The 25,857-nt window shown below is 38.3% G+C and overlaps 1 protein-coding gene across 5 annotated transcripts in view; it reads right to left on the bottom strand.

Moving 5' to 3' along the window:
• Positions 1-25,857, bottom strand: part of TNRC6A (trinucleotide repeat containing 6A) — a 94,015-nt gene that overhangs the window by 67,093 nt on the left and 1,065 nt on the right. For all 5 annotated transcript variants that reach the window (XM_008568453.1, XM_008568455.1, XM_008568456.1 and 2 more), the window contains exons 2-3: positions 25,696-25,743; positions 4,875-4,962 (exon numbers count right to left, since the gene is read on the bottom strand). In XM_008568453.1, the coding sequence (XP_008566675.1) occupies positions 4,875-4,934 (60 nt within the window). In that variant the 5' untranslated portion in view covers positions 4,935-4,962; positions 25,696-25,743. The remainder of the gene's footprint in view (positions 1-4,874; positions 4,963-25,695; positions 25,744-25,857) is intronic.

Below are 25,857 nucleotides of genomic sequence, written 5' to 3'. Positions count from 1 at the left end.
TATAGGGATGGCCGGTTCGCTCACTGGCTGAGCGTGGTGCTGACAACACCAAGCCAAGGGTTAAGATCCCCTTACTGGTCATCTTTAAAAAAAAAAAAAAAAAAAAAAAAAAGAGAGCTCGGGATTTGCATCTTGGCTCTACCACTTATACTTGGTCAAATTAGTTAACTTTACCCAGCTTAGTTTCCTCATCTATAAAACAGGGCAAAAATACCCACTTCAGAATTGTGAGGTTAAAGAGATTTAACTCACATAAAGCACGTAGGACAGCACTTAGCATGTAGGATGCATTCAGCAGGTATCAGCTGTTGCTTCATCAGCCCCATCTACCCGTGTGTTGGCTCAGCCTCTTCTCTCACATTTGGAAATAAGCTGACTCTACACTTATTCCCTGTTGCCAAGTTTGTTTTTCTCTTTTTCTAATCATCTGCAATATCTTAGTGCCAGGTATCATAATTTAACATTAGGAATAAAGGATTAACCTAGTTCAATCCATTTATTTTAAATGAGATAATTCATGCTCACAGAGCTTTCCTATGGTTTAGCAAGAAGCACCCAGTCTAGAACCCAGGTCTGCTAAATGAAATGAGCTTTTGAAAACTGAGGAAAAGAGACAAGGAAGGTGAAATAAAGGGCAGGACCGTAAGCTAACAGCTAACTGCCCTAGACGAGTGCACAGCACTAGGCCTGGTCATGTGACCACTGAGGTTACTGAGAAAATTTAGTAATTAGACTACTGAATATGATCCCCAAAAAGGGAAATGAAGTTGGAAATTTTTTACAACCTAAATCTCCTTTAAACTTGAACTTAGTACATTTAAATCAACAGAGCCTATAAAAATCCCTTCAGCTCTTAACACAGTAACAACAAAAAACCCATGTGTGCTGGAACACTCTCAACACCAAAAGATCCCAATTTGTATTGTTGCTTATTTCCCAGCCCTCAACCATTATATGCTTTCTAGGAACTACAATTATGTGCTTAAAAGCAAAGGTTATATTCAATTATCCCTCTATAATTAACCTATTTCTTAACCTCCTTTTTCCTCCTCATTACATTTCCCCTAAGATACTGTTGAGAAATTTTTTCTAAAAACAGAACCTGAGGGAGAAATCCATGGGAACTTACTTCCACTATTGTTGCCCTCTTTTTTAAAGTATGGAAACTACCTTCCCATGCTCTGTCACATTATTTTCTAAGCCTGAGAATCAGAAGATAAGTAAATAGCCTGATTCTCAGATGTGTAGTGGAAAAGTGTGTTATACATAGCCTTTTATTAAAAGATTTTTCAAAAAAGATTAATATCAGAGGTACCCAGTCACTGATCTCTATATTAATTAGAGATGTACTGCAGCTGAAATATAATTTTTACGTAAATTTCTTTAAAGGAGAATCTTAACATTTAAATTTATATTTAAATGATAGGAAAAGAAAAACTACCATAGTAAAAATATTATGATAAGCACTGCTGGTGTTTAATTGTTTATATAAGAAGTTGTGTTTTCTGGTTTTTATTTAAAATAGAAGATAACCCATCTCTGAATCTGAATTTCTTTAAAAGACCACAATGGCTGGTGGTGACTGATATACAATATATACAATCTATATATTTTCTGTATTCATGGCATAAGGACCTATTTTATGCCCTATTATAAAAATTAGCATAATATATTATTTTCCAATTTTAAAGTTCACCTTTAGATGGTATAAAATAAGGCAAAAGTATAAGATAATGTTCTGCATCAAAAGGATAAAGCCACAGCACAAGGTTTAGGAAAAGCACCAGCTGGACGAGTTAGAATATTTCAATTTTATTCCTACCTCTGTCACCATGATGAAACCAAGGTTAGCTACTTAACTCATTCTAATGTGTAGGCTCCTTATATTGAAAATGAATGGATTAGAACACATAATATCTGAAGTCTTTCTCAGGAATAAAAGTATATAGATTACATAAAGCAAGCCGACTTTTTACCATAGTAAGTTTATGTTCCAACATTTGTATAAATGGGCCTGCCCATCTGGCTCATATAGATGTCTGTCACCTGCCTGAATATACCTGCTGGCTTCTACTACAGACAAAAGATAAGCTCCAGGAAACTTGTCTTTAAACTCCTGTGACTCACAATCTTTCATATGGGTTATAAGTGTGCCAATTTGGGAGTTCCTCTTCTTTTTTTTTAAAGAGCTATTTGGTAAGTCTATGAAAATACCAGCTGTCCTCACTTCACCAACAGGTTATATTCAAATTCAGCTGTGAGTTTGTTATTTGAAATCCGGACAACAGTCTTATTTACAGCAGCAGCCTAGCCTATTAAACTTAACATTAGAGGTATTAAATTTTCCTTTACATTGCATTCATAGTGTAGATATTACTATGTGTCTATGGGATACACAAGAATACCCTATCAGTACTAAAGACCTGGCAAAAGAAAAAAAGAACTCCTTATATCTATAAGCCTCTGATGATGATTCTAGTAGGATATGATTGGGGTGAGAGACTGGAACTATGGGGTGAGGCAGGGATGAAGAGAGGAAAGAGTATGAAAAGATGTCACTTCAGATTTAGTGAGAAGCCAAATGGCACGATAAACACCTTCATGTGTTAGAGGCAAATGTATGCTGGATACACATATGGGACCTCCTATACTGACTTGGTGACTTAAAGATTTAATCATGAAAGAATGTAAAGATGAACTTTAACAATTAGACCCATTATTTGTATATGTTAAAAATTATACTAAGAAAAATACAATATTTAAAGAAATCATTCTAAGTCACCCCTCCCTTTCTGAGAATTTCCTCAGTATATAGAGTAAATTCCAGAGAAATACACTTATATTGTCTTAGGCCTCTTTTCTAGCCATTTCACATACATTCTGACTTAGCAGCTCAATCTTGAACTCCTTAGACACAGGGCCCACCTAATCCAACACTCGGATGCTTGCCAAACTACTCCTCAATAAACCTCTTATGTTTCTTAGAAGCCATTGGGCAAATGGCCTTTACACCAAGGAACAAAAGTCTGATAACCTTTCCTCCAACCTTAGACTTACAGGACACAAGTTTTTCATAACAAATCCTGACCAAAGACTCACCAGACTGCAAAGACTGTCCTATGTAAACAGACCTCTGACAGAGGCCCACGGCATCAGTCAATGCCAAAACCCCACACTAAAAAACTTACCCAAACCCTAACTACAACCCATACCTACGCATCCCTTCCCAGTGACCCTAAGAACAGCCAAAAGGCAGACAACCAGGGTGTCCTATCACCTCCTCTGATCTCATACTTAACTCTTCCCATAAGACTTGCTGACAAGACCCTAAGCTCTGCACCTCCAAAAAGGAATTCATCATTTTCCCTTTCTTTATATTCCCTAACCGGATTAACTGCTCCCAAAATGTACTTAGTCACTCAATCTGGATCGTAAGAGTCAACTTAGGTCATTGTCCCTTCATATCCTTGAAACAAATTCTGTGGATTATTTTAACAGTTCCTTCACAGTATTCCAATCTCGGTATCTACCCCTTCCAGCCCAGTTCCACAGCTTCCAAGGTAAACATTCTAAAATACAAACTTTTATGTCATGCTACCAAAACATCTTCAGCATCTGCCCCAATGGTCAAAGCCTCAAGAAGAGCCTACAGTTATCACCAACTTTTCCTGTATCCTGATATTTCTACCTATGCCTCCCTCTGCACACCCCACCCCCCAATCAAAACCCATACTTTAACACATACAGATGCTTGCTTCTAAGTTTACTCTACTTGGAATGATTTTTTATTCTGCTCCTTATTCACCTAATTTCTATCTTATGAGAATTTCCCTGTCCCTCCATCCCATTTTAGGCTTAGTTATGCACCTCTCTCTGTGCTTCAACAGTTCCCCATAAATAAATGCCTCATCTACCATAGTTTTGTATCCTATTAAATATTTATATTAAATAAAAACTATTAAGTAGTTTTTCCCTATTAAATAATGTGGAGATAAGAATGCTGCTATAGTCTATATCCAGTTCCTAGCACAGTGCCTGGCACAAAAGAGGTACAAATGAGTATTTAAAATTAAAGTAATAATTTTTCATTACAGTAGAGAAATGAAACAGTAATTTCACTGGGTCTTTTAGCACATTTTAAGGTCCTTAAAATGTTGATACAGTAGGAAATGAGTGCCCAGTTAACTGTCACCAGTCTTTAGTATTAACAACTTGTAAAAATCTTTATAACTATGGACACAGTCTTCTATTTTTGCCTCTTATGTAATGTCTCAGGCTTACTTTAAAGTATCTTAATATTAACTGCAATTTTAAAAATCAGCTCAGGTACTAAATAAAAAAGGAAAATGAAATTGACACTTTATTTCCTTATGTCCATTACTATTTCCTTTAATACTGCATTCCCCTAGTATGTGCATTATTGTGTATATGTACTGTTATTTCACCTCAACTTTCATTTTGCAAAACATAAGGAAACTAAGGCCCAGAGAGGCTAAATAAATTTAAGGCAACACCATTCTATGTGCTATGTAGGAAAATGACGTTTCAAATCTTCTCTACATAGCTACAAATTCCATGCTCTGCCTGCTTATAAAATGATGTATTATAAAACACCTAGGGATGGCTAATTGAAAGATAAAGAACTATATAATGTACTTACCTTTAAGAAACTATAGGCAAGATTAAATAAGTATGCATTAAATTGTACAAGCTTGGCAAACTACTTTATATGCATATTCAAAGACATTAAATATTAAATTAATCTCCATTGAAGTTAAAACATCAAATCAAATGCTTTTAAAAAATCTGATAAGAGTAACTTTTTTCAGTCTATGTTTAAACTGCTTAATATAAATAGTTTATACATATACTACCTTCTTTTGAGCAGCTTCCTTCTTTTTCTTGTCGTCTTTTTTCTTTTTCTTTTCTTCCATCAACTGTTCTTCTTCTTGCACTAAATCCCTGAACCACACAGTTGCAATTAACTTTCCCAAAAGGTATTAAGAAATAAGAAATAATGTTGCATACAGGTTCATTTTCACTCTTATTACAAGAAATGGCAAATTACTCTTTTATCATTCATTGAAATAAAACATAACTCGCAACCTAAATCTAACGATACACAGCCACTATGCAGTACAATTCACTTTTTTAAAAAAATAAAGCACAAGTAGTCATAGGGCTTTTATCTTAATGTCATATCAAGGAAAACAACCTAAAATTAGCAAACTTTACACTGGGAAACGAGCAATTCCCTCCAACTCTAGAATGTAAACAACATCGTGTAAGTTGGAATGACCTTGCTACTGGCCCCAGTGGTCAGTTAGTAGCCAATGGCAATGCCTGAGACCTCCCCACAATCCTCTCCTGCCAGGTATCTAGGGGTACCTTTGGCTTTCCTCCCTCTAAACAGCTTTAAAAATATTTGTAGAACACAAGTTATTCATTAAATAGGTGATGTATTTCGGCATTACAGTACTTTCACATTCTATAAACATTCCAAACTGTTCTATCGATTCTTGGGAAACAATCAATAATGTACTCTTTATATAAGTTTGCTTAAATTTTAAAAATCTCAAATGCTCAAAGTTGTCAACAGAACCTCTGGTTCAGGATTTCAAAATGACAGACTCAGACTAGGCCGATGTGTTTGCCCCTTTTAGCCACCCCCCCCCCCAAAACTCAGGAAAGAAGTTAATAATTCTATTCAGAGCTGAGGAATTAACAAGAGCAAAAAGAGCCACACCCAAGAGGAAACGTGAGAGTTCTTAAATGGATGTATGTGCTGTCCTTTCTGGTGAGGCTTCAAGATCAGAGCAGGGAGGATCAGAAAAAGGCATGCGGGGAAAAGACTGCCTAAGCAACAGAAAAAGCATAGCTATGCAACCGATGCACCCACTTCCCATCCCTGTGCCACAAGGCCACAGATAGCAGCTGCTTTTAATCTAGCCTAAAATGAAAGAAATATCCTCTAAAGAAACAAAACCTTCCACAGAAGGCTAGCAGATTCCTGCAATGGGTTTGGTTGCCCCCAAAGCCCCTCATATTGGCAACTACTGCCGCTGCCTCCATCACACCCTAAAGTGAAGCCTGCCAATCAACACCCTTCACACTCCCAGAGCTCTGCATCAGCCCTCCCATTCAAGGCAGGAGTCTACTGAGTAAAGAAATCTCTGCAAAGGTGGAGGAAACTTACTCCAGCTACCTACATTAATCACCCTAGAGTCTAGAACCTAAACCTTCATCAAAAATCACCAGGTACGTGAAGAAAACCATCACACAAAAAGAAAATACTTTGCCCTAAGGAAGCTTTCCAGAGGTGATACTACGAAATCAGGCAGACAAGGAGAGGTTCCAAGATATGAAAAAGACATCTGGGACATCACAAGTCATTTATCAAGGCTGGAATGCATATGACAGTGGAGATGTAGTGTAAGATAAAATGAAAAAGACAGGCAAGTACATAGGAAACTGGAAGGGGTGCTATATGTACACTGAAACGAGATCAAGCAAAATTTAAGTTGGCTTTGCTGATGAAAGAGACTGAGAGGAAATGAAGCAGACAGTGAAAAACAAAATGAGTGACATTATGCATAAATGATGATAATTTAGTAAAGTATATGGCTGCTAATATCACTTAAAAGTTGGAAGAGTACGATAACTGTTGCTATACCTCACTGTCATTTTTCTTTACAAGTAGAACTGTCATGTACCTAATGGAGTATCACAACAGATTCATGCCAACTGTAACCGTGACTCACACTCTCTTTTGTATTCTGTGTGAGGGAGCTAGGTAGTAAAAGTGAACAAGCTCACACTACGGTCCTGGGAAAGTCGAGAATCAAGACAGCATAGGAGAGCAGGAGAGTAAATTAGTAAGCAAAATTAGTAAGCAAAAGCAATTAAGTTATACCACGTCACGTCACTGGTCTTGAGACATGTAGAACTCAACAGCAAAAGCTGACTACTGACTCCAAATACTCGACCTTCTTCAGCCTCAGTTTCATTTTCAAACTGGGGCTAAATGACCACTTATGTCTACTTCATAATATTTTTATAAGGATTAGATGAGCAGTGCTTACTTAGTACAATGCTTCTAGTAAGCAAATGCCTAGTCATGAACCTACCTCACCAATTCTCAGTGGCACACAAAAGACTGTATCATTACCCTACTTGTGTCAAGATACGACGGGTACTTATTATTCAGAAACATCTGGCATCTTCAGCAGCTGTTCCTCCTGTTCTCCTGTGAGTTACAGACATGTCCTTTTCTGATCATCTCCTATGTCACTTATCATTTTACTCCATGGGATGTTCCCTAAGTATTGATCTGGAATTTTTTCTCCTTTCTCAAACTTCATTTTAAAGGCTTTTTGATGAAGTTAGCAAGTGTCAAAAATACTTTCTTTAGCACCTAAAAGATATACCCCATTTCCTCTCAAGGATACTGTGAACACAGGGAAAAGCTCTGTTCTTCAACACCATTGTCACAGCTTCGTAGCCATGCTTTCCCCACATCTCCTCCTTCAAAAAAGCCACCTGGAAAAAAAACACGTGCCCAGGCACAGGCTTCCAGGATTTAAGTGCTATGGATATTCATTTAAGTCATGTGACTGTATCATTTATCACATCTGATTATATCATTATATCATTTGACTATATCACTTATCAAAAGGAGTAAAGGTTGATGGATTTGATAAGCCTAAATAGTCCGTCATGTTTGATACGTGCTCCACAAAGATAACTTTCCTGCCAGCAATCACCCATTCCATGAAGGCTAGTAGCAGGATACCTCAAATCTATAAATTCTGTGAATCTATCTTGTTGCTCTATTAAAACTGGGCTTCCTTTTATCAAAATTTGATATTTTTATTTACTCGTATTTGTGCCCTGTACCTCATGTATAAAGCCTTTGAGGTGACTTATAAGAATCAAATGTTCTCTAACTTGGTTGGAGTGGTAGTTACATGGGTGTCATTCACCTATACACTCATGTGTGAATTTTACTGTATATAAATGGTATCTCAAAGTTGATTTTAATATACAGAATAAGGGGAAATGCAATATTTGGATTAGAGAAAATAAACAGATCAAGATTAGGATGGTATATTTCACACAATTATTCAAACTAAGCTTCAAAATTCGCCTTTATTTTCCAGTAACCAATACAGATTATTTACTTACACTGTCCAGGAATGAGTTTCCTCAACAGCAAGCAATGACAGATTTATCTGTGTTAGATACAGCCTGTTCAACAGTAAGCCCTAATTTTTAGGAAATTCTCCCTTCATTATGCCAAAATCTACTTCCCTGTAACTCCCACTCACTGGTCCTATGAGCCCAGGAATGAAAACAAACCTCTAGTAATTAAAATGTTGCAGTGACTACACTGGGCACTTTATATATATTTTTTCATTTAATTAGCACCTTTTTATATCACCTTTATATCACCTTTTATAGAGGAAGAAACTAAAGTTCAGAAAGGTTATGTGACCTATTCAAGGTCACAGAGCTAGTACAGGGTGGAGTCAGGATTCAAATGTGGGTTCTCAAATTCATGGTCTTTCCCTTCCCCTACATCATAGCACCTCCCAAAGTACTAGCTCTCTTTTCAAGAGCCACAGAGAATAAATCCTTTTCCTTTAGATTGGTTAAGTGATAAATCTTATTAGCAGAATATCTTTCCTCCAGACTCTATGCCTCTACAATCCTTTTCTTATTTTTTACCACCTTTTGGAAGAACCCTTTAAACTGAATGTACTGAAGAAAACACAAAGTGTTAGACTTCCAAGAACCATGGATATGTAATTAGGACCAAGAACAGCAAAAGTATCAAGAAAGACAAAGATAAAAACAGCCCTGGGTTATAATAAGAGGAACACAGACACTGGTGATCTTTAAGAGAGCAATTTCAGTATTTTTTACCCTGTGAATGTTTGTGGGAGGGTGATGAGAGAGAAACTAGACCACAACTAGCGAATAGACGTAAGGTCCCACATTTGAGGAGTTCGACAGTTTAAAACAAGAGAAAAGAACAGGAAGGTAGCTAGAAAGCTTTCAGAAATGAGCAAAATTTTCTATCCTTAGAAAAAGACCATCATGAAAAATGCAAGATGAATGACAGAGCTATGATACTATGTTATCATTTGTGTAAATCATTTGTGATACTATGTTACTATGTTATCATTTGTGTAAAATGAGAGGATATGTACTCATATCTGCCTGTATATGTAAAAAGTGACTCTAAAAGAACACCTAAGGAACTAATAGTGGCTACAAGGTGGGGGGGAGGGTGGTAGGAACTGGGCAGATAGGGGACAAGAGAGGAAATCTCTTTCCGTATAAACCTTCTGATACGTTTTAATTTTTGAACCAAGTGAATGGTAAATATTTAAAATAATTTTTAATTAAAAAAATTAATATCAAATGAATCAATTTTACTACACAAAAATTAAAAGGCTGTTCTTTTATTTCCGTTTGCTGGAGATTCTGTCGTGGGTGCACAGTATATTTTGTTAGATGCATTTGCTGTATCTATTAAAATGGTTATATGACTTTTGTCTTGATCTGCTGATAATGATGAATTGCATCAATGGATTTTCTAATGATGAAGAAAGCTTGCATTTGGTAGTATAAACCCAACTCGATATTTTTTTTTGTTTTTGATAAATTGCTGAATTTTGTTTTCCAATAAAGGAAAGTTAAAGGGCAAATTAAAACCATAATGATATGCTATTTTTTACTTATTTTATTGGCAACAAATGTTGAAGAGTAAGAATACCCAGTGCTGGCAAGAATGAAAATTAAGAGAGAACTTTTATGTTGTTGGTGGGAATAAAAATTACTAAAACCTTTCGGAACGTTTAATGGCAATAGTTTTAACAATTAAAAGTATACATATTCTACCAGCCACCCCATTCTTGAGAATGTATCTTACGGTAATAAGGCTCTAGTACAAGAGGCCATGAACATGTGGAAGTTCACTGCAAGGTTCACAAGGGTTGAAAAGCAGAAAAACTGTATGTCCATCAATAATGATATGGCTATGACATAGCGTAGCATACCCTAGCATATTGAAAAGGAGCTGATCTGTTTATTGATCTTAAAAAATGCTCCTAACATACTGTTTAAGAAAAAAAGCTGGCTGCAGAAATGTGAACATGTTGTTTTTTAAAGTTGTGTGTCTATGTTTGCGTAACTTTATACAATCCTAGGAAATACCCTACTGAACCAGAAATAGAAACATCAGAGTAACCTCACAATTGGAGTATTTAGGGAAACTCTTTTTAAAAAGTACATCTCTGATTTGAAGTGATATGGTAAGCATGCATCACTTTTGCAATTTACTAAAAAACCTGTTTTTTAAAACACTGTATTATCTAGAATTTATTTTCATTACTCCAGGCCTCACTGTGCCCCCCCCAGAAAAAGAAAAGAAAAAAACCACATGAGATTGACAAAATGTTGGCAACTGCTGAAACTGAGTAATGGGTACACGCAAGCTCCTTATTATGTTCTATCTTTGTGTATGTCTGAAATGTCCCATAATAAAAGACCTGAAAAACCACAAGCCTCGGGGCCGGCCCGGTGGCGCACTGGATAGTGTGCCGCTTGGGAAGCGCGGCGGCGCTCCTGCCCGAGGGTTCGGATCCCACATACAGACCGGTTCCCGCTCACTGGCTGAGCGAGGCACGGGAGCGACACCGAGGGTTGCGGTCCCGTTGCCGGTCCCCGGTCCAGTGCGGGGGCAACACTGAGGGTTGCGATCCGTTGCCGGACATGGAAAAAGACAAAAAAAAAAAAAAAAAAAAAAAAAAAACCACAAGCCTCCATTCCAATGATTAAAAGCAACAAGAGAGGTCATCAATAGGGAGATTAGGGATTTGAAGTAGACTTGGGTGAGAACCAAGAGTTCTGGGAGGCAGGAAGAGACTATGTAAGGCAAGGGCCCATAATGGCAGCAGGATACACCTCAGAGCTAGAATGCCTGGCAGGTATCTCCCACTCTTGTACTTCCTGATGCTTGATGGTCAGTTTTTCCTGCATTTCTATCAGGAATATTACTAAAATTAATCCCTTCCAAAGGGTACTCTTGTACGCTGCTATTGGAAGTATGGGCTAGCACTAAGTCCTCTGGTGAGCAGCAATTTCAAAGTACATATCTATTCACAGAATTTTTACATGTCACTATCTTGTGACTCATCAATTCCTATCTCAGCCTCTACTAAAGGAATTGTACAAAGGTGGATGATGCAAAATAGCCTAAAAGCCAATTGATAGGGGAAAGTTAAACAAACTATAATGTAGTCATACCATGGGACACTACATAGTAATTTTAAAAAGACTGGGGGGAGGTAGATTTCCATGGTAAAGAGTTAATAAAGTTAACACAGCAGGTCTGAGACTATATTAGTTGGCCCTTGGCCTGTGTCAGGGAACTTGCATTTCAGGAAGGTTCACACCACTCCCTAACTGGTAAGAATAGTTTACCGTGCCTAAACTGTACAAATAACATGGTTTGTGCTGAACAACAGCATTTCTTCTGGGTAGTATGGAATTTTGGTACATGCAGGCAGAGGCCACCTACAGGACCCAACAGAAACATTGGGCAATGAATTTATATAATAAGCTCCTCTGGAAGACATTTTACACATGTTGTCACAATTTGACGCTGGATTGTGTGACTCCACAGAGAGAGAACTCTTGGAAGCTTGCATCTAGTTTTCCCCGGACACTGCCCTCTATGCCTTCTTCCTTAGATGCTGAGTCCTGTGAGTCTTCCTAGTAAATTGTAAAACCTGAAGGTGGTCTTGGGAGCTCCAACAAACATGGCTTTACAAAACAAGGACACGCTTTTGGGTCAAAACAAGTCAAGGTCCAGTCACTGTATCATTTGTTAGAAAAACAAAAAGAATATCCCATTTAAAAAGTACACATTTTCCACGGTACAGTATTGGAGGCAGAGAAGCAGAGCTCAAGGTATCTAAATGAGTTACTCTCCACATCTAAAATTATTTAATTATAACCTATACAATGTTTAATCACTCAGCCAATGAGAATATGCTTAGAGATTCCTATATGCCAAGCAGTCTGCTGTGCACTGGGAGAACCCATGTAGAAAACATGACTGCAAACTACAATTTTGTAGGATCAAGTGAACACACTTAAAATAAGAAGCAAACATTTGGTACAGGTTGTAAGCAAGTTCAGGAAAATAAGACATTCATACGAGCTGCTATAGCTATGAAAGGTTTCGTGGAGCAGTAAGAAGTTGATCTGGATCTTTCAGAAGAGGTAGGATTTCTACAGACAGAAGAGAGGTAAGGGGCCGGCCCGGTGGCGCACTGGATAGTGCGCCGCTTGGGAAGCACGGCGGCGCTCCCGCCCGAGGGTTCGGATCCCACATACAGACCGGTTCCCACTCACTGGCTGAGCGAGGCGCGGGAGCGACACCGAGGGTTGCGATCCCGTTGCCGGTCCCCAGTCCGGTGTGGGAGCAACACTGAGGGTTGCGATCCGTTGCCGGACACGGAAAAAAAAGACAAAAGGACAAAAAGACAAAAAAAAAAAGAAGAGAGGTAAGCCTTTTCAGGCAAGGGAGCACAGAAAAGCCTGGCCTCCAGCAAAGCATGGAGACTTGTTAGCATGAAAATTTCAAGGACTAATACTGACTACAACAGAAACAGGTAGGAGAAGTGATGGGTAATAATAGGCAATAAATTGGCTAAATAGGGTGAGCCTGTTGCAGTAATCCAAGTGAATGTGTAATGCCCTGAACCACAACGGTGGCAGTGGAAAAGGAAAGCAAAGAATAAACTCAAGATATTCAAAACAAATTGGAATAGTTGGCAATATTAATAAGAATGACAAAAGAGATTTAACAACAACCCTGGATTTTAAAAATCAAAAATTAAAAGGGTGGTTCTGCTGTCAGAAATGAAAATAATGGGACACGGGGTTAGGTGTTTCTATTTTACTTTAGGAAAGAGAAAACAGGAAGCAAATTTCCAGAGGGCTCAACTAGCCTATCAGTCAGCAACTCACCATTAGCCAGCGCATCCTCACAAAGAAATCAGTTGTACAAGGTAGGTATAAAAATACATTTCACATCTTCTGCCAAAAAATACTGTGTTCTCCTTTTTCCCTTACGGATCTCACTTTATTCTATTTCCCCCCAGCCTTCCTGTTTCACTTTCTTCTATCTGATCACCACTCTTTAACCATTTCTTTTTTTTTTTTCTTCTCCTTTTTACCTTCCTACCTAAATTAATCACCAAAGCCAGTCTAGCACCCTGTAAAATATCAAAGTCCTGAAGAACAAAGACAAACTGTTCCAGAATGCAGACAACTAAACAAACAGGAAGGCTAAATGCAACCTGTGATCTTGGACTGAATCCCTGACCAGAAGAAAAAATTTTAATTCCTCTCTGAAGGGCATCAATGAGACAATGGCAAAATTTGAATAAGGCCTGTAGATCAGCTATTAAGACTGTACCGATGTTACTTTCCCAATTCTGATAATGGTGTAATAGTTACTAAGAAAATGTCTTTGATTTTAGAAAATACATACTTAAGTGTTCACAGGTAAAGGAGCATTATGTCTGTAAATTACTCTCAAATGGTAAAAATAGTATGCATACAAAAGAGAGACTAATAAAGCAAATGTGATTAAATGTTAACATTTGAAGAATAAAGGAAAAGGATATTTGGGAATTCTTTGTTCTATTTTTGCAGCATTTATCTACGTCTAAAATTATTTCAAAATAAAAAGCACAGGTTGAGGAAAGCTAGTGAGATTAGAATTGAGAAAATAATAGAAACCCCACCATAAGAACAGAAGAACTCTACAGTCTACAAACTGCTCTGAGATATTCATTTGAAGGAAACTTAGGATCAGAGTCAGATGGTACACAGCTGTATGGGAAGGCTGACCCAAAACCCAGTTCATTAAATCTACCCACCTAAATCCTTCTCCTCTTTTGAGGCTTAACTTAATTACTAGTTATTTCATGATTCTTTCCAACCCATACAAACCTCACCCTTAACCTCTAATTAAACAACAGTCATTTTCTAATTACTTTAGATGCTAATCTCACTCTTTCAAATAGGACTAATTCCTGGTCTGGGGACAAAAACCAGTTCTTATACTTGCACTGTAATCCCTGGCACCAGGCACTCTAATTAGACGACAATTCTGGTTTCCTTGCCTCTACTAACACTACAACCCCATCACCACCGCCAAGAAGGTACTCTTCTCACTGTTACCTTACCCACATTGTACTCCTTCAAGGACCAGTTTGACTCTGCTGCATTCAAACAAGCACTTCCGAGGCCACACAGCACGCAATGAAGAGCTCCAGGTCCAATGCCAAAGAGAAGCAGACATAAGCCACAGTTCCACTGCCTGCTTGTGTAACCCTAAGCATGTGTAACATGTTTAATTTCGCTAAAGCCTCCATCCCTAATTTGCGAGAGGCCTCAAGTTGTACCTCCCTCAAAGGAGCATTGTGAAGACTAAATTAGGTAATGCAGATGAAGTGCTTAACAGATGCACATAAGTGTACACTAATTGTTAGTTACAAGAGACTAGGTACAAAACACTGCACGAGACTAAGGTTAGGATACAAAGAAAGCTGCAACCAAAAGAGGAAAAGCACACAGTAGAAAATGGAATTGGAGATATAAGAACAATTATTATAGCACAATACGAAAGGAAGAAGATGCCAAAACTAACAGCTAAAGGCGCCAAATTCTAAGCCAGACCAAATCAGGTACCAAACACCAAAAGCAGACAAAGATATCACAAGAAGAGAAAACTATATATCAATAACCTTTATGAATACAAACACAAAAATCCTCAACAACAGGCTGACGAGTCAGGCTCGCCAGTTAGCTCACTTGCTTAGAGCGCAATGTTGGTTACACCAAGGTCAAGGGTTCGATCCTGATCCCTGATCCCATATCAGCCAGTTGACAAAAAAAAAAAAAGACTAACAAATCAAATCTACCAACATATAAAAAGGCCTATACGAAGCAGGATTTATTCCAGGAATGCAAGGTTTATTTAACATATGAAAATCAATCAATGCAATTCAACATGTTAACAGAATGAAAGACAAAAACTACATGATGATACCCTTTCATGTCAAGACAAAAACACTCAAACTAGAAATAGAAGAAAACTTCTTTTACCTGATAAAGAACATCTACAAAAAGTCCTCACATCATACTTAATGTTAAAGATTAAATGCTTTTCTTCCAAGACAGGAAAAAGACAAGGATATCCAATCTTGCCACCTCCTATTCAACATTGTACTGGAGGTTCTAGTCAGAAAAATCAGGCAAAGGGGCCGGCCCGTGGCTCACTCGGGAGAGTGCGGTGCTGATAACACCAAGGCCCCGGGTTCGGATCCCATATGGGGATGGCCGGTTCGCTCACTGGCTGAGCGTGGTGCTGACAACACCAAGTCAAGGGTTAAGATCTCCTTACCGGTCATCTTCTGAAAAAAAAAAAAGAAAAGAAAAATCAGGCAAAAAAAGAGAGGGAAGGCACCAAGACTGGGAAGGAAGATGTAAAACTACCTTTATTCACATATGACATGATCTTTACACAGAAAGTCCTAATAAAGCCACACACATGAACATTACTAGAACTAACAAATGAGTTCAGCACAGCTGAAGGATACAGGATCAAAATACAAAAATCAATTGGCTAACACATGCTATGGATGAACCTTGAGGACAGTATTGTAAGTGAAATAAGGCAGTTATTTCAAATTTGTCCAAAAGGACAAATACTGTATGATTCCACTAATGAGTTACCTACAGCAATTAAATTCATAGAGAGTGAGCAGAATGGTGGTTGCCAGGGGATGAGGGGAGAATGAACAGTTATTGTTTAATGGGTACAGACTTTGAGTTTTGCAAGATGAGTTTCAGAGACAGATGGTGGTGATAGTTGCACAACAATGTGAATGTACTTAATGCCACTGAATTATACACTTCAAAATGACTAAGATGGTAAATTTTATGTGTATTTCACCACAACTTAAAAAAAGCTTTAAAAAAATCTATTGGATTTCTACAGCAATAAATAATCCAAGAATTAAATCAAGAAAACAATACCATTTATGATACTATCAAAAAGAATATAATACTTGGGAATAAATTCCACAAAAGAAGCACAATTGTACACTACTACATGACTTCTTTGAAAAAAAATTAAAGATCTAAATAAATGGAAAGAGATTCCATGTTCATGAACTGGAATACTTAATATTGTTAAAATGGCAAGACTGTCCAAATTGGTCCACAGATTCAACACAGTTCCTACCAAAATCCCAGCTGCCTTTTTTGCTGAAATTGACAAGCTGACCCTAAAATTCATATAGGAATACAAGCATAATAGCCAATGTAATCCTGAAAAAGAAAAAAATTGGAGGACTCACACTTCCTGATTTCAAACCTACTACACAGCTACAGTAATCTAGACAGTGTGGAACTGGCACAATGATGGGCAAATAGTATCAATGAAACAGAATTGAGAGTCCAAAGATAATTTCTTACATTATGATCAACTGATCTTCAACAAGGGTGCCAGGATGAACAGTCTTCTCAACAAATGGTGCTGGAACAACTGGAGAGTCACATGAAAAGAATGAAATTGGAGCCCTCATGCCATATACAAAAATTAATTCCAAGTGGACCTAAATGTAAGAGCTAAAACTATAAAACTGCTAGAAGAAAACAGGAGTGAATCTTTGTGGCCTTGGATCGGGTACCAACAGCATGAGGGACAGAAGAAAAACAGATAAATTCAATGTACAAAATTGTAAACTTTTGTGCTTCAAGGGATACCACAAAGAAAGTGAAAAGAGAAGCCACTGAATAAGAAAAAAAATTGTAAATCATATATCTAATATGGGACTGGTATCTAAACTACATAAAGAACTCTTACAACTAAACAACAAAAAGTATGACCCAATTTAAAAATGGACAAAGATGGGCCGGCCCCATGGCTCACTCGGGAGAGTGCGGCGCTGGGAGCGCAGAGGCGCTCCTGCTGCAGGTTCAGATCCTATATAGGGATGGCCGGTACGCTCACTGGCTGAGCACGGTGCAGGAGACACCAAGCCAAGGGTTGCGATCCCCTTACCAGTCACACACATACAAAAAATAAATAAATAAATAAAAGTGGACAAAGAATTTGAATGGACATTTCTCCAAATCAGACACACAAATGGCCAATAAGGGCATGAAAAGATGCTCATTAGTCATTAGGGAAATGCAAATCAAAACCACAATGAGATACCACTTTACATCCACTATAATCAAAAAGAAGGACAATAACAAGTGTTGACAAAGAAGTGGAGAATCTGGAACCCTCACACATTGCTGGTGAGAGTGCAAAATGGTGCAGCTACTGTAGAAACAGTCCCGCAGTTCCTCAAAAAGTTAAAAAGAGTTACCATATGACCCAGCAATTCCACTCCTAGTTTTATACCCAATAGAACTGAAAACATGTCCACACAAACACTTGTATGTGAATGCTCACTGCATCACTACACATAACAGCCCCAAAGTGAAAACAATCCAGATACCCATCAACAAAATGGACACACAAAATGTGATATGCGATATAATGCAATATTTTTCACCCATAAAAAGGAACAAGGGCCAGCCCGTGGCTCACTCAGGAGAGTGTGGTGCTGATAACACCAAGGCCATGGGTTTGGATCACTATATAGGGATGGCGGGTTAGCTCACTTGGGAGAGCGTGGTGCTGACAACACCAAGTCAAGGGTTAAGATCCCCTTACCAGTCATCTTTTAAAAAAATAAAAAATAAAAAGGAATAAAGTACTGATATATGCTATAACATGGATGAACCCTGAAAACATTATGCTAAATGAAACAAGCCAGACACAAGAGAATCATATTTTATGATCCCATTTATGTGAAATGTCCAGAATAGGCAAATCCATAGTTAGAAAGTAGATTAGTGGTTGCCAGGGGCTGAAAGGAGAGACAAATGGGGAATGACTGCAATTAGATGTGGGGGAGTGAAAATATTCTGAAATTAGACAGTCGTGATTATTACAACTCTGTGAATATACTAAAAACCACTGAATCATACTTTGCATACTTTAAAAGAGTGATTTATGGTACGTGAATTTTGTCTCAATAAAGCTGGTATAAAAAAATTGAGAGAGAAATTGAAGGGTACATTCGGAGAAGGAGGAATTTGAGGATAGGACAAGAGGTGGAAGAGTTAGTGCTGAACAGATGAGCTGAGCACAGAACAAGAGTTTGGGCTTTAATTCCAGAGCCACCGGGGACCCAACAAAGGTTTCTAAGAAACAGTGATTGACAGGCGTGAGGATGATTAACCTGCAGTGTAGGGAATGCAACACTATATACCTTCTATCTTTACAAGGTAAGATTTGAGCTTATATGCCTCACCTTGCCTAGTGATTCACAAGTAGAATAATATATAAAACATTTCTCTGACATCCTTTGTATAGCCAATTAACAAGAGTAAAGGAATATTTAAAAACACATTTAAAATCAGCGCATATTGAAGCACCATACAGCACCATTTCCTCCCGTTTGTGCATACACGCATTTTAGAGGGATACTCTGAAAGACTAGGAGAAAGAAGGGACCAAGATCAACAAAACACTGATGTCATAACTATAAAAATATTCAATACCACTGTAGCAAACTGTTCAATAAACACTTGCTGACGAAAACCACTAGAAAGAACAAGAGAGTTGGTTATTGTTTGTTGTTATACAAAATCCAATCAATCACTGTTTGCAGAATATATCTTGTAAGGTTCAAAGTATAAAATTCTTCAATCAGGTTTCAATCGGTTTTGAACATTCCATTTGAGACAGAAGTCAGCTGAGTCATCATCCCATAATATACTACTGCTGAAAATTCAGAATGCTTTTCCCTAGTTGTAACAGTGTAAATGCTAGGATTTCTGCTTCATAGCCAACTCAAACATACAGAGTATGCAAATCATTTTTAAAATAAGACATCTTAAATAAGAAATTTAAACTATATTTATTTTCATGGTTTCTTTTAAGATTGAAACTATGCCTTAGTCAAATATTACTTTCTTTCTTTTGAATCTCAAAAATCTCCCTTTTACTGATATTATACTCAGCTCCTCTAACAACCTCCCTATAATGCAATGTCTCTTTGAGGAGTAATGAATCTTTGCAATCTGATAAATGCTAAAGACGATATCTGTTTTTTCTTAAAGCATACATTCAATTTTTCAAAACTACTTCATACCATCAGCAGTCCGTCCCTCTGTGAAATCCAGGATGAGAACACTTGTATTGGTGGCACGATGCCACCCTAACTTCAATGAAGCATTCTTTTAAGAATGCATATTATAAGCCCCAGTGTTTCATTATTTTACCAGGGTTATCATTTTATCACTAGTCAAAGCTGAAAATAAGCAACTTTTATGTCCAACAATAAAGGAGCTACCTTTAGAATAACCTTTCATAAAAGCAGTCAATTTAATCATGAAGACCTGTAATTATTGTAACCTCAAACACTTAAAACTAGATCTCAGTTTAAACTAATTTTTTGGCATTTCTTAAAAAGAAGGAAACACTGAGTTAGTGTAAAGATAAAATTACTGGATTACCTTTCAGTTAATTTACGTAAAAATACTGAGTGAGGAGCCTAATGTGATACACTGAGAACACACACATCACCACCTACAGAGTATTCCTGACAAAAAGGTCTAACATGAACCCAATCATACAGAAACGATCAAATTCAAACTGAAGTCTGCAACAACTAGCCTGGACTATTCCAAAATGTCATTGTCATGAAGGGGACAAAAAAGGATAAAGAACTCCTTATGGATGGAATAGTATTATAAAGTTAAATTTCCCATGTTCAATCATTTGATTATTGTTATGTAGAATGACCTTATTCTTGTGAGACACATATTGCCATATTTTGGGGTGAAATGTCATGATAAAACAAATATGGCAAAATAACAATCGGTAAACATAAGTAAAGAGATACAGGTGTTCATTGCATTATTTTTGCTACTTTGCTTAAGGTTAGATTTATTTTTTAAAAAAATGTAAAATGGGAGGGAAACTTTCTCTTGATTTTGAGTGAGACTTATCAGTCAGTCTGAACAGAACACATACTACGCATACCACTTGAGTCTTTCCAATCATGGGCTCATTGAGGTTTTCATAAAACAGAACTGTAAAAGACTGTTAAGTCTTTCCAATTTATACTTTCAGACATATTTCAGATGCTAAAATTCAAGAGGCTACAGAGGGCCGGCCCGCGGCTCACTTGGGAGAGTGTGGTGCTGATAACACCAAGGCCACAGGTTCGGATCCCTATACAGGGATGGCCGGTTAGCTCACTAGGGAGAGTGTCGTGCTGACAACACCAAGTCAAGGGTTAAGATCACCTTACCAGTCATCTTTCAGGGGGAAAAAAAAAAAAAAAAGGCTACAGAATAGCATTCTTTTTATGATGTTTATATTCAAATTTTCCTCAGAGGGTTGTTAAATTAAGCTTACAGTTTGTGATTCATTTATTCTATCAATTGATTTGCCACATAATTACCAAATTAATCTAGAAAGAAACTTACCAATATGAATTTGCTGGCCTCCAAACCCTATCACAGCAAAGCTTAACAAAATCAGAAGGTAATTTTTTGTCCCCCCACATAAAAGTTGATGAATTTCTGGCATAGGATTCACCTTAGCTAGGGAGACTTAATGCCCTGGTTTTTCTCCTACTGTCCTAGTCTTCTGATGTGGCATTTGTCCCAGGCAAAAGTGTCTCAGACGAAAGTGTCCTAGTTTAGATGCTACATTATACGGTATATAGCACCTTTAACAACTTTTGCTGTTCGATAGCATTTAACAGTTGGTTTGGGGGTGGAAATCAGTATAATATGAAGCACGTTAACTTCAACTTTAGACAACATACTCTACATTATAGTAAGCTCATCATCATAATTAGCATAAAACACATTGAGATAATAGTTGTCACTTTTTCAAGAAAAAAAAAAGAAAAACCAAAATTACATTTCATCTCTTGTGCAATAAAAAATATTCCCCCAGCGGGAAGAACGCTAGAGTTGGAGTTAAAAGGCCTATCTGAACCACAGCTCTGTCACTTGTGAGAGAATATAACCTTCCGTTAAGTTTCTGGATCTGTCTCAACCACAGCTTTCTCATTTGAAAAATGAAGGACTCAATACTGGCTGATCTCCATTTAAGGTCCAGCTCTAAATATTCAATGATTCTATGACTGTGGCCTCCAAAATATTTTTAAAAATTAGAACAGTTGTGTTGTACTAAAGGAGATATTTTTTACAACTGAAAAACATAACTTACCATCTCTTCCCAAACTCCTATTTCTGCTCTGACCTCTATTCTGTTCAGAGGCTGGGTCAATCTCCCATTCGCCCAAGATGAAGACCTATGAATTTTGACTCTTCTCACAGCTAATCAGCTGTCAAATCCCAAATTCCACTTCCTCTTTATCTTAGACTCTCATGTCTTTTCTACCTCCACTTTAATTCGAGTCTTCATCACCTCTTGCCTAGATCACTAGTTACTTCCCATCAATACACCTGATCACTAACCCCAGCCTAGAAGATTATTCTAGAACAGCAGTACTCTACCTGAAAGCATGGAATAGCTCCCCATACCTAAAGATTTATGCACAAACTCCTCAGCCTGACATTCAAGAACCTCCACACCTGGCCCCAACCCATTTGCTACAAATGCCTTTTATGACAACCCAACTAAACCACCCATTGCTATGTCAAAATCCACTGTACTTTCTGGATTTTGAGCCTTTACTTCTGCTGTTGTTCTTACAATGCCCTTTTCTCTGCCTTTAGAAATTGATTCCATTCTTTAAAGCTCAATTCCAGTGGTGATCATCATCTCTAGACATTATAGTTCCCTCTTTTGAATGCCCACAATATTGACATAATGTGACAATATTAATGGCCAACAGTGAATTTTATAAGACATTTTTTTTTTTTTAAAGATGACCGGTAAGGGGATCTCAACCCTTGGCTTGGTGTTGTCAGCACCACGCTCAGCCAGTGAGCAAACCAGCCATCCCTATATAGGATCCGAACCCGTGGCCTTGGTGTTATCAGCACCCCACTCTACCGAGTGAGTCATGGGCTGGCCTTATATTTTATCTAGAATAGTAAACTAAATTTATCCCCTGTGCCAATTTTGTTTAACTGGCACTGGCTACCTTGCACACTGTCTTGAGGATTTACAGCTTAGCAGAGGAAAGGATGGATGGCAACACACCTTTGACATTCAAAGACCAGAGCTTCCAAACTGGGGGTCTACATAATGGGGGGTTTAGATGTTTAAATTAATCCAATGCTTTGGGCCAGCCCATGGCTCACTTGGGAGAGTGCAGTGCTGATAACACCAAGGCCACAGGTTCGGATCCTATATAGAGACGGCCGGTTAGCTCAATGGTTGAGCTTGGTGCTGAAAACACCAAGCCAAGGGTTAAGATCTCCTTACCGGTCATCTTTATAAAAAGGAAAAAAAAATTAATCCAGTGTTTAAAGGTTTGGGGCTTTCACATTAAAATTCCAAATGAAGATCTAGAATAGTGGTTCTCAACCAGGGTTGATTTTGCCCCACCCCCATCCCCAGGGACATTTGGCAATATCTGGAAGCACTTTGGTCATCACAACTGGGTACGGAGCACTACAGGCAGATGCTGAACAACCTACAATGCACTGGACAGCCCTTACAGTGATGAATTATCTGCTCCAAAATGTCAACAGTGCCCAGGATGAGAAACTCTGATCTGCAGGTATTGTAGGCATCTGTGGGTTCTGCCTCCCAAAAGAAATTTTCAAATTTTTCAAGGCAAAGAACCAACCATACCTCTAATAAGAGACAATATAATATAGTTTGAAGCCTGACCACTCCTCCAATTACCAGTGGTATGGCCTCCTGTGAGTTATTTAACCTCTTTGTGCCTCAAATTCATCTGTAAAACAGAGATAATAACAGTACCTACCTCAAAGGGTTTTTCAAGGATCAAATGAGTTCTGCACAGTCTTTGTAAAAGTGGGCCAGGCAGATAGTAAGCATTCAATACATTTAGCTACTTACATTCTTCTCCTCCCTAGAACCTAGACCCACACATTTGAAATACAGAAATGCTCAATAAATGTTTACTACATGAATACAATGGCTTGACTTCCTGGGGAGAGCACAAATGGGTACAGACAGGTATATTCTTGTTTTGGAAAAAGAAAGCATAGAGCTAGAGATGAGCTGAAAAGAAGCATTTCCCCACCTAGTCACACATCTCTCCCTACTCAGAACACTCTTAATCTGTTAGAAATGTTCCCCTCTCTTGGGCCGGCCCAGTGGTGCACTCGGTAGAGTGCGGCGCTTAGGAGCGCGGCAGAGCTCCCGCCGAGGGTTCGAATCCCATATAGAGACCAGTCCGCTCACTGGTTGAGCGCGGTGCGGGCACAACACCGAGGGTTGCGATCCCGTTGCCGGTCACGGTACGGGCGCGACACCGAGGGTTGCAATCCCGTTACTGGTCACGAAAAAAGACAAAAAGGGAAAAAAAAAAAGAAATGTTCCCCTCTCAATGGATCCTCCGTACACACTGCTTTATAATCTCCTTGACATTTGTTTTTCCTTTCCACGCCTTCTGACCAACTGCAGATCCTCAAGCACATGAATGGGATGGTATCTTCTTTTGACCCCTACATCATCTGCCTTCTATTAATGGACATACTTGTTATAGTCTTCCTACTAGATTGTGCATGCCCTGTGTAGGCATGGAACAGCACTTGACTCCTTTTTATATAACTCAAGGAAACTAAACAACTTTAGCAACTGGCTGGCCCAACCCTCTCATTTTATAGATTAGACAGAGAAGCTAAGTGACTTGCCAAGAGTCAAGGTCATCGTAAGTGGCAGAGCTGGAATTCAAACTGTGATACACAGCTGATAAAGAAACTCCAAGATCTACCCAAACATAATACCATATGAAAATTACACCCATGGTACAGACAATTTTTAATTAAATCCTAGAACACCTTCATAGGAATTATGCTGATATAGTTATTACCTGACAGAACAAAACTGCGAGGAGAAATAGACCCAAGCCCTAAGCTCTTTTCTGCTGCAGGTATTACACTTTAGTAACTAAGCCTGTTTCCTTAAATGGTTCCATATCTCAACATAGCTTCAACAGCTTCTGACAACAAAACTTATTTAAATGTCCAACAAACAGTTATTTGGTCAAGGATGTCAGGCTTATTTTCCTTTAAATGATCCCATAATTATTTTGAGTAACAGAACAGAAAATCTTATTGGATAAACAACGATGACCATCCTTTGTCAACCATCACCTGAACAGATTAATATCTATAAACTCAAAAAGCCAGAAATTTGGAACAATTCTATATGGTGAAAAATATTCAGATTGTGAACTGTTAATAACCCCAACATAAACCTAAAACTTACAATCATCAAGAGATTGTATGTTAAGACCTGAGATAGGAGAAATTTCATTTTATTTTGTCCAAGTTAAAAAAAAAAAAAAAGCTGTTCACTGATTTGATTAATCTGGAAGGTTCTCTGCCTGTCCCAATATGATGCAAAAGTAAAAGGTGAATAAGAAAGGAAAAGACTGTAAGGCAGAAAATGAATATGAAAAGGAGTCAAATACACTGCCAACTCCCTGAAGCTTAAGCAATTACAACTCAATCTATACAACTGCATAATCCCTTCTGGCTAGGTTGTATTAGAATCTCACTGACTAGGGCCAGCCTGTAGCTCACTCGGGAGAGTGTGGTGCTGATAACACTCCAAGGCCATGGGTTCGGATGGCCGTTTAGCTCACTGGGTGAGCGTGGTGCTGACAACACCAAGTCAAGGGTTAAGATCCCCTTACCGGTCATCTTAAAAAAAAAAAAAAAAAGACCAAAAACCCTCCCTTTGCCGTGATGCTTTAAGTTAACGGTGCAAAAGCACTCAGGCCCAAAAGGAATGATAACCAGATATTGGGGACATATTTTTAATTATTTTACCAGCTGATGAAAAGAGCACACACTAAACATAGACACAAACGCAGTTTCAAAGGAAAACAAAACGCAGTTTAAGCTTGGTAAAGTTCAAGGGCAAACCTGTTTCCAGTGCAACAGAATCCGCCCGACTACAATGTGTTGGAGGAAAAAAACCCTAAAAATGCGAACACATAGTATCTTTTTATAAAGGCAACAATTTGAACTACAAAGTAATAACGGGGAAGCCAAAACAGTTTGACAGCCCGCCATAAGGGCCGCCTCAGTCATGACTCACACAATGCCTGCAACCATTTACAATAGTAATTAATGCACAAGTCCCCTAATTAAATTCTAAAAGGGTGAGAATGCTTTAACTAAGTTTACAAGAATTGCCTTTCGATTTTTTTTTAAAGAAACACACACGCGTCATTACGCATATCCCCGCAATCCCTGCATCCAGGATTCCCTCGGGCCGCTGCTCCCGAAGCTCGGTCCCTGCGTGCGAAAGAAAATGACACGGGGGAACTTCTACACCCAGAAAGGGCGAGCCAGAGTGGAATTACACGATTATAAAGGGGCGGGAGACGGAAAGCTCGCCCGTCTTACCTGCTAAGATTTCTTTCTACGTCTTTGGTAGCTTTAGCTTCCAATTCTCTGAAACAGAAAACAAAAACAAAAAACAAACAAAAAAAAACCGAGATACGTGTGAACACCGGGCTGCTGCCGCAGAGGCTCGCGCCGGGCGGTCGGGGAGGGGAGGGGTCGGGG

The sequence above is a fragment of the Galeopterus variegatus genome, unplaced genomic scaffold (assembly GCF_000696425.1).
Source record: "Galeopterus variegatus unplaced genomic scaffold, G_variegatus-3.0.2 Scaffold411, whole genome shotgun sequence".
Lineage (NCBI taxonomy): Eukaryota > Metazoa > Chordata > Mammalia > Dermoptera > Cynocephalidae > Galeopterus > Galeopterus variegatus.
Note: the sequence above shows the minus strand (reverse complement) of the source record. Positions and strands in the feature narration are given on the sequence as shown.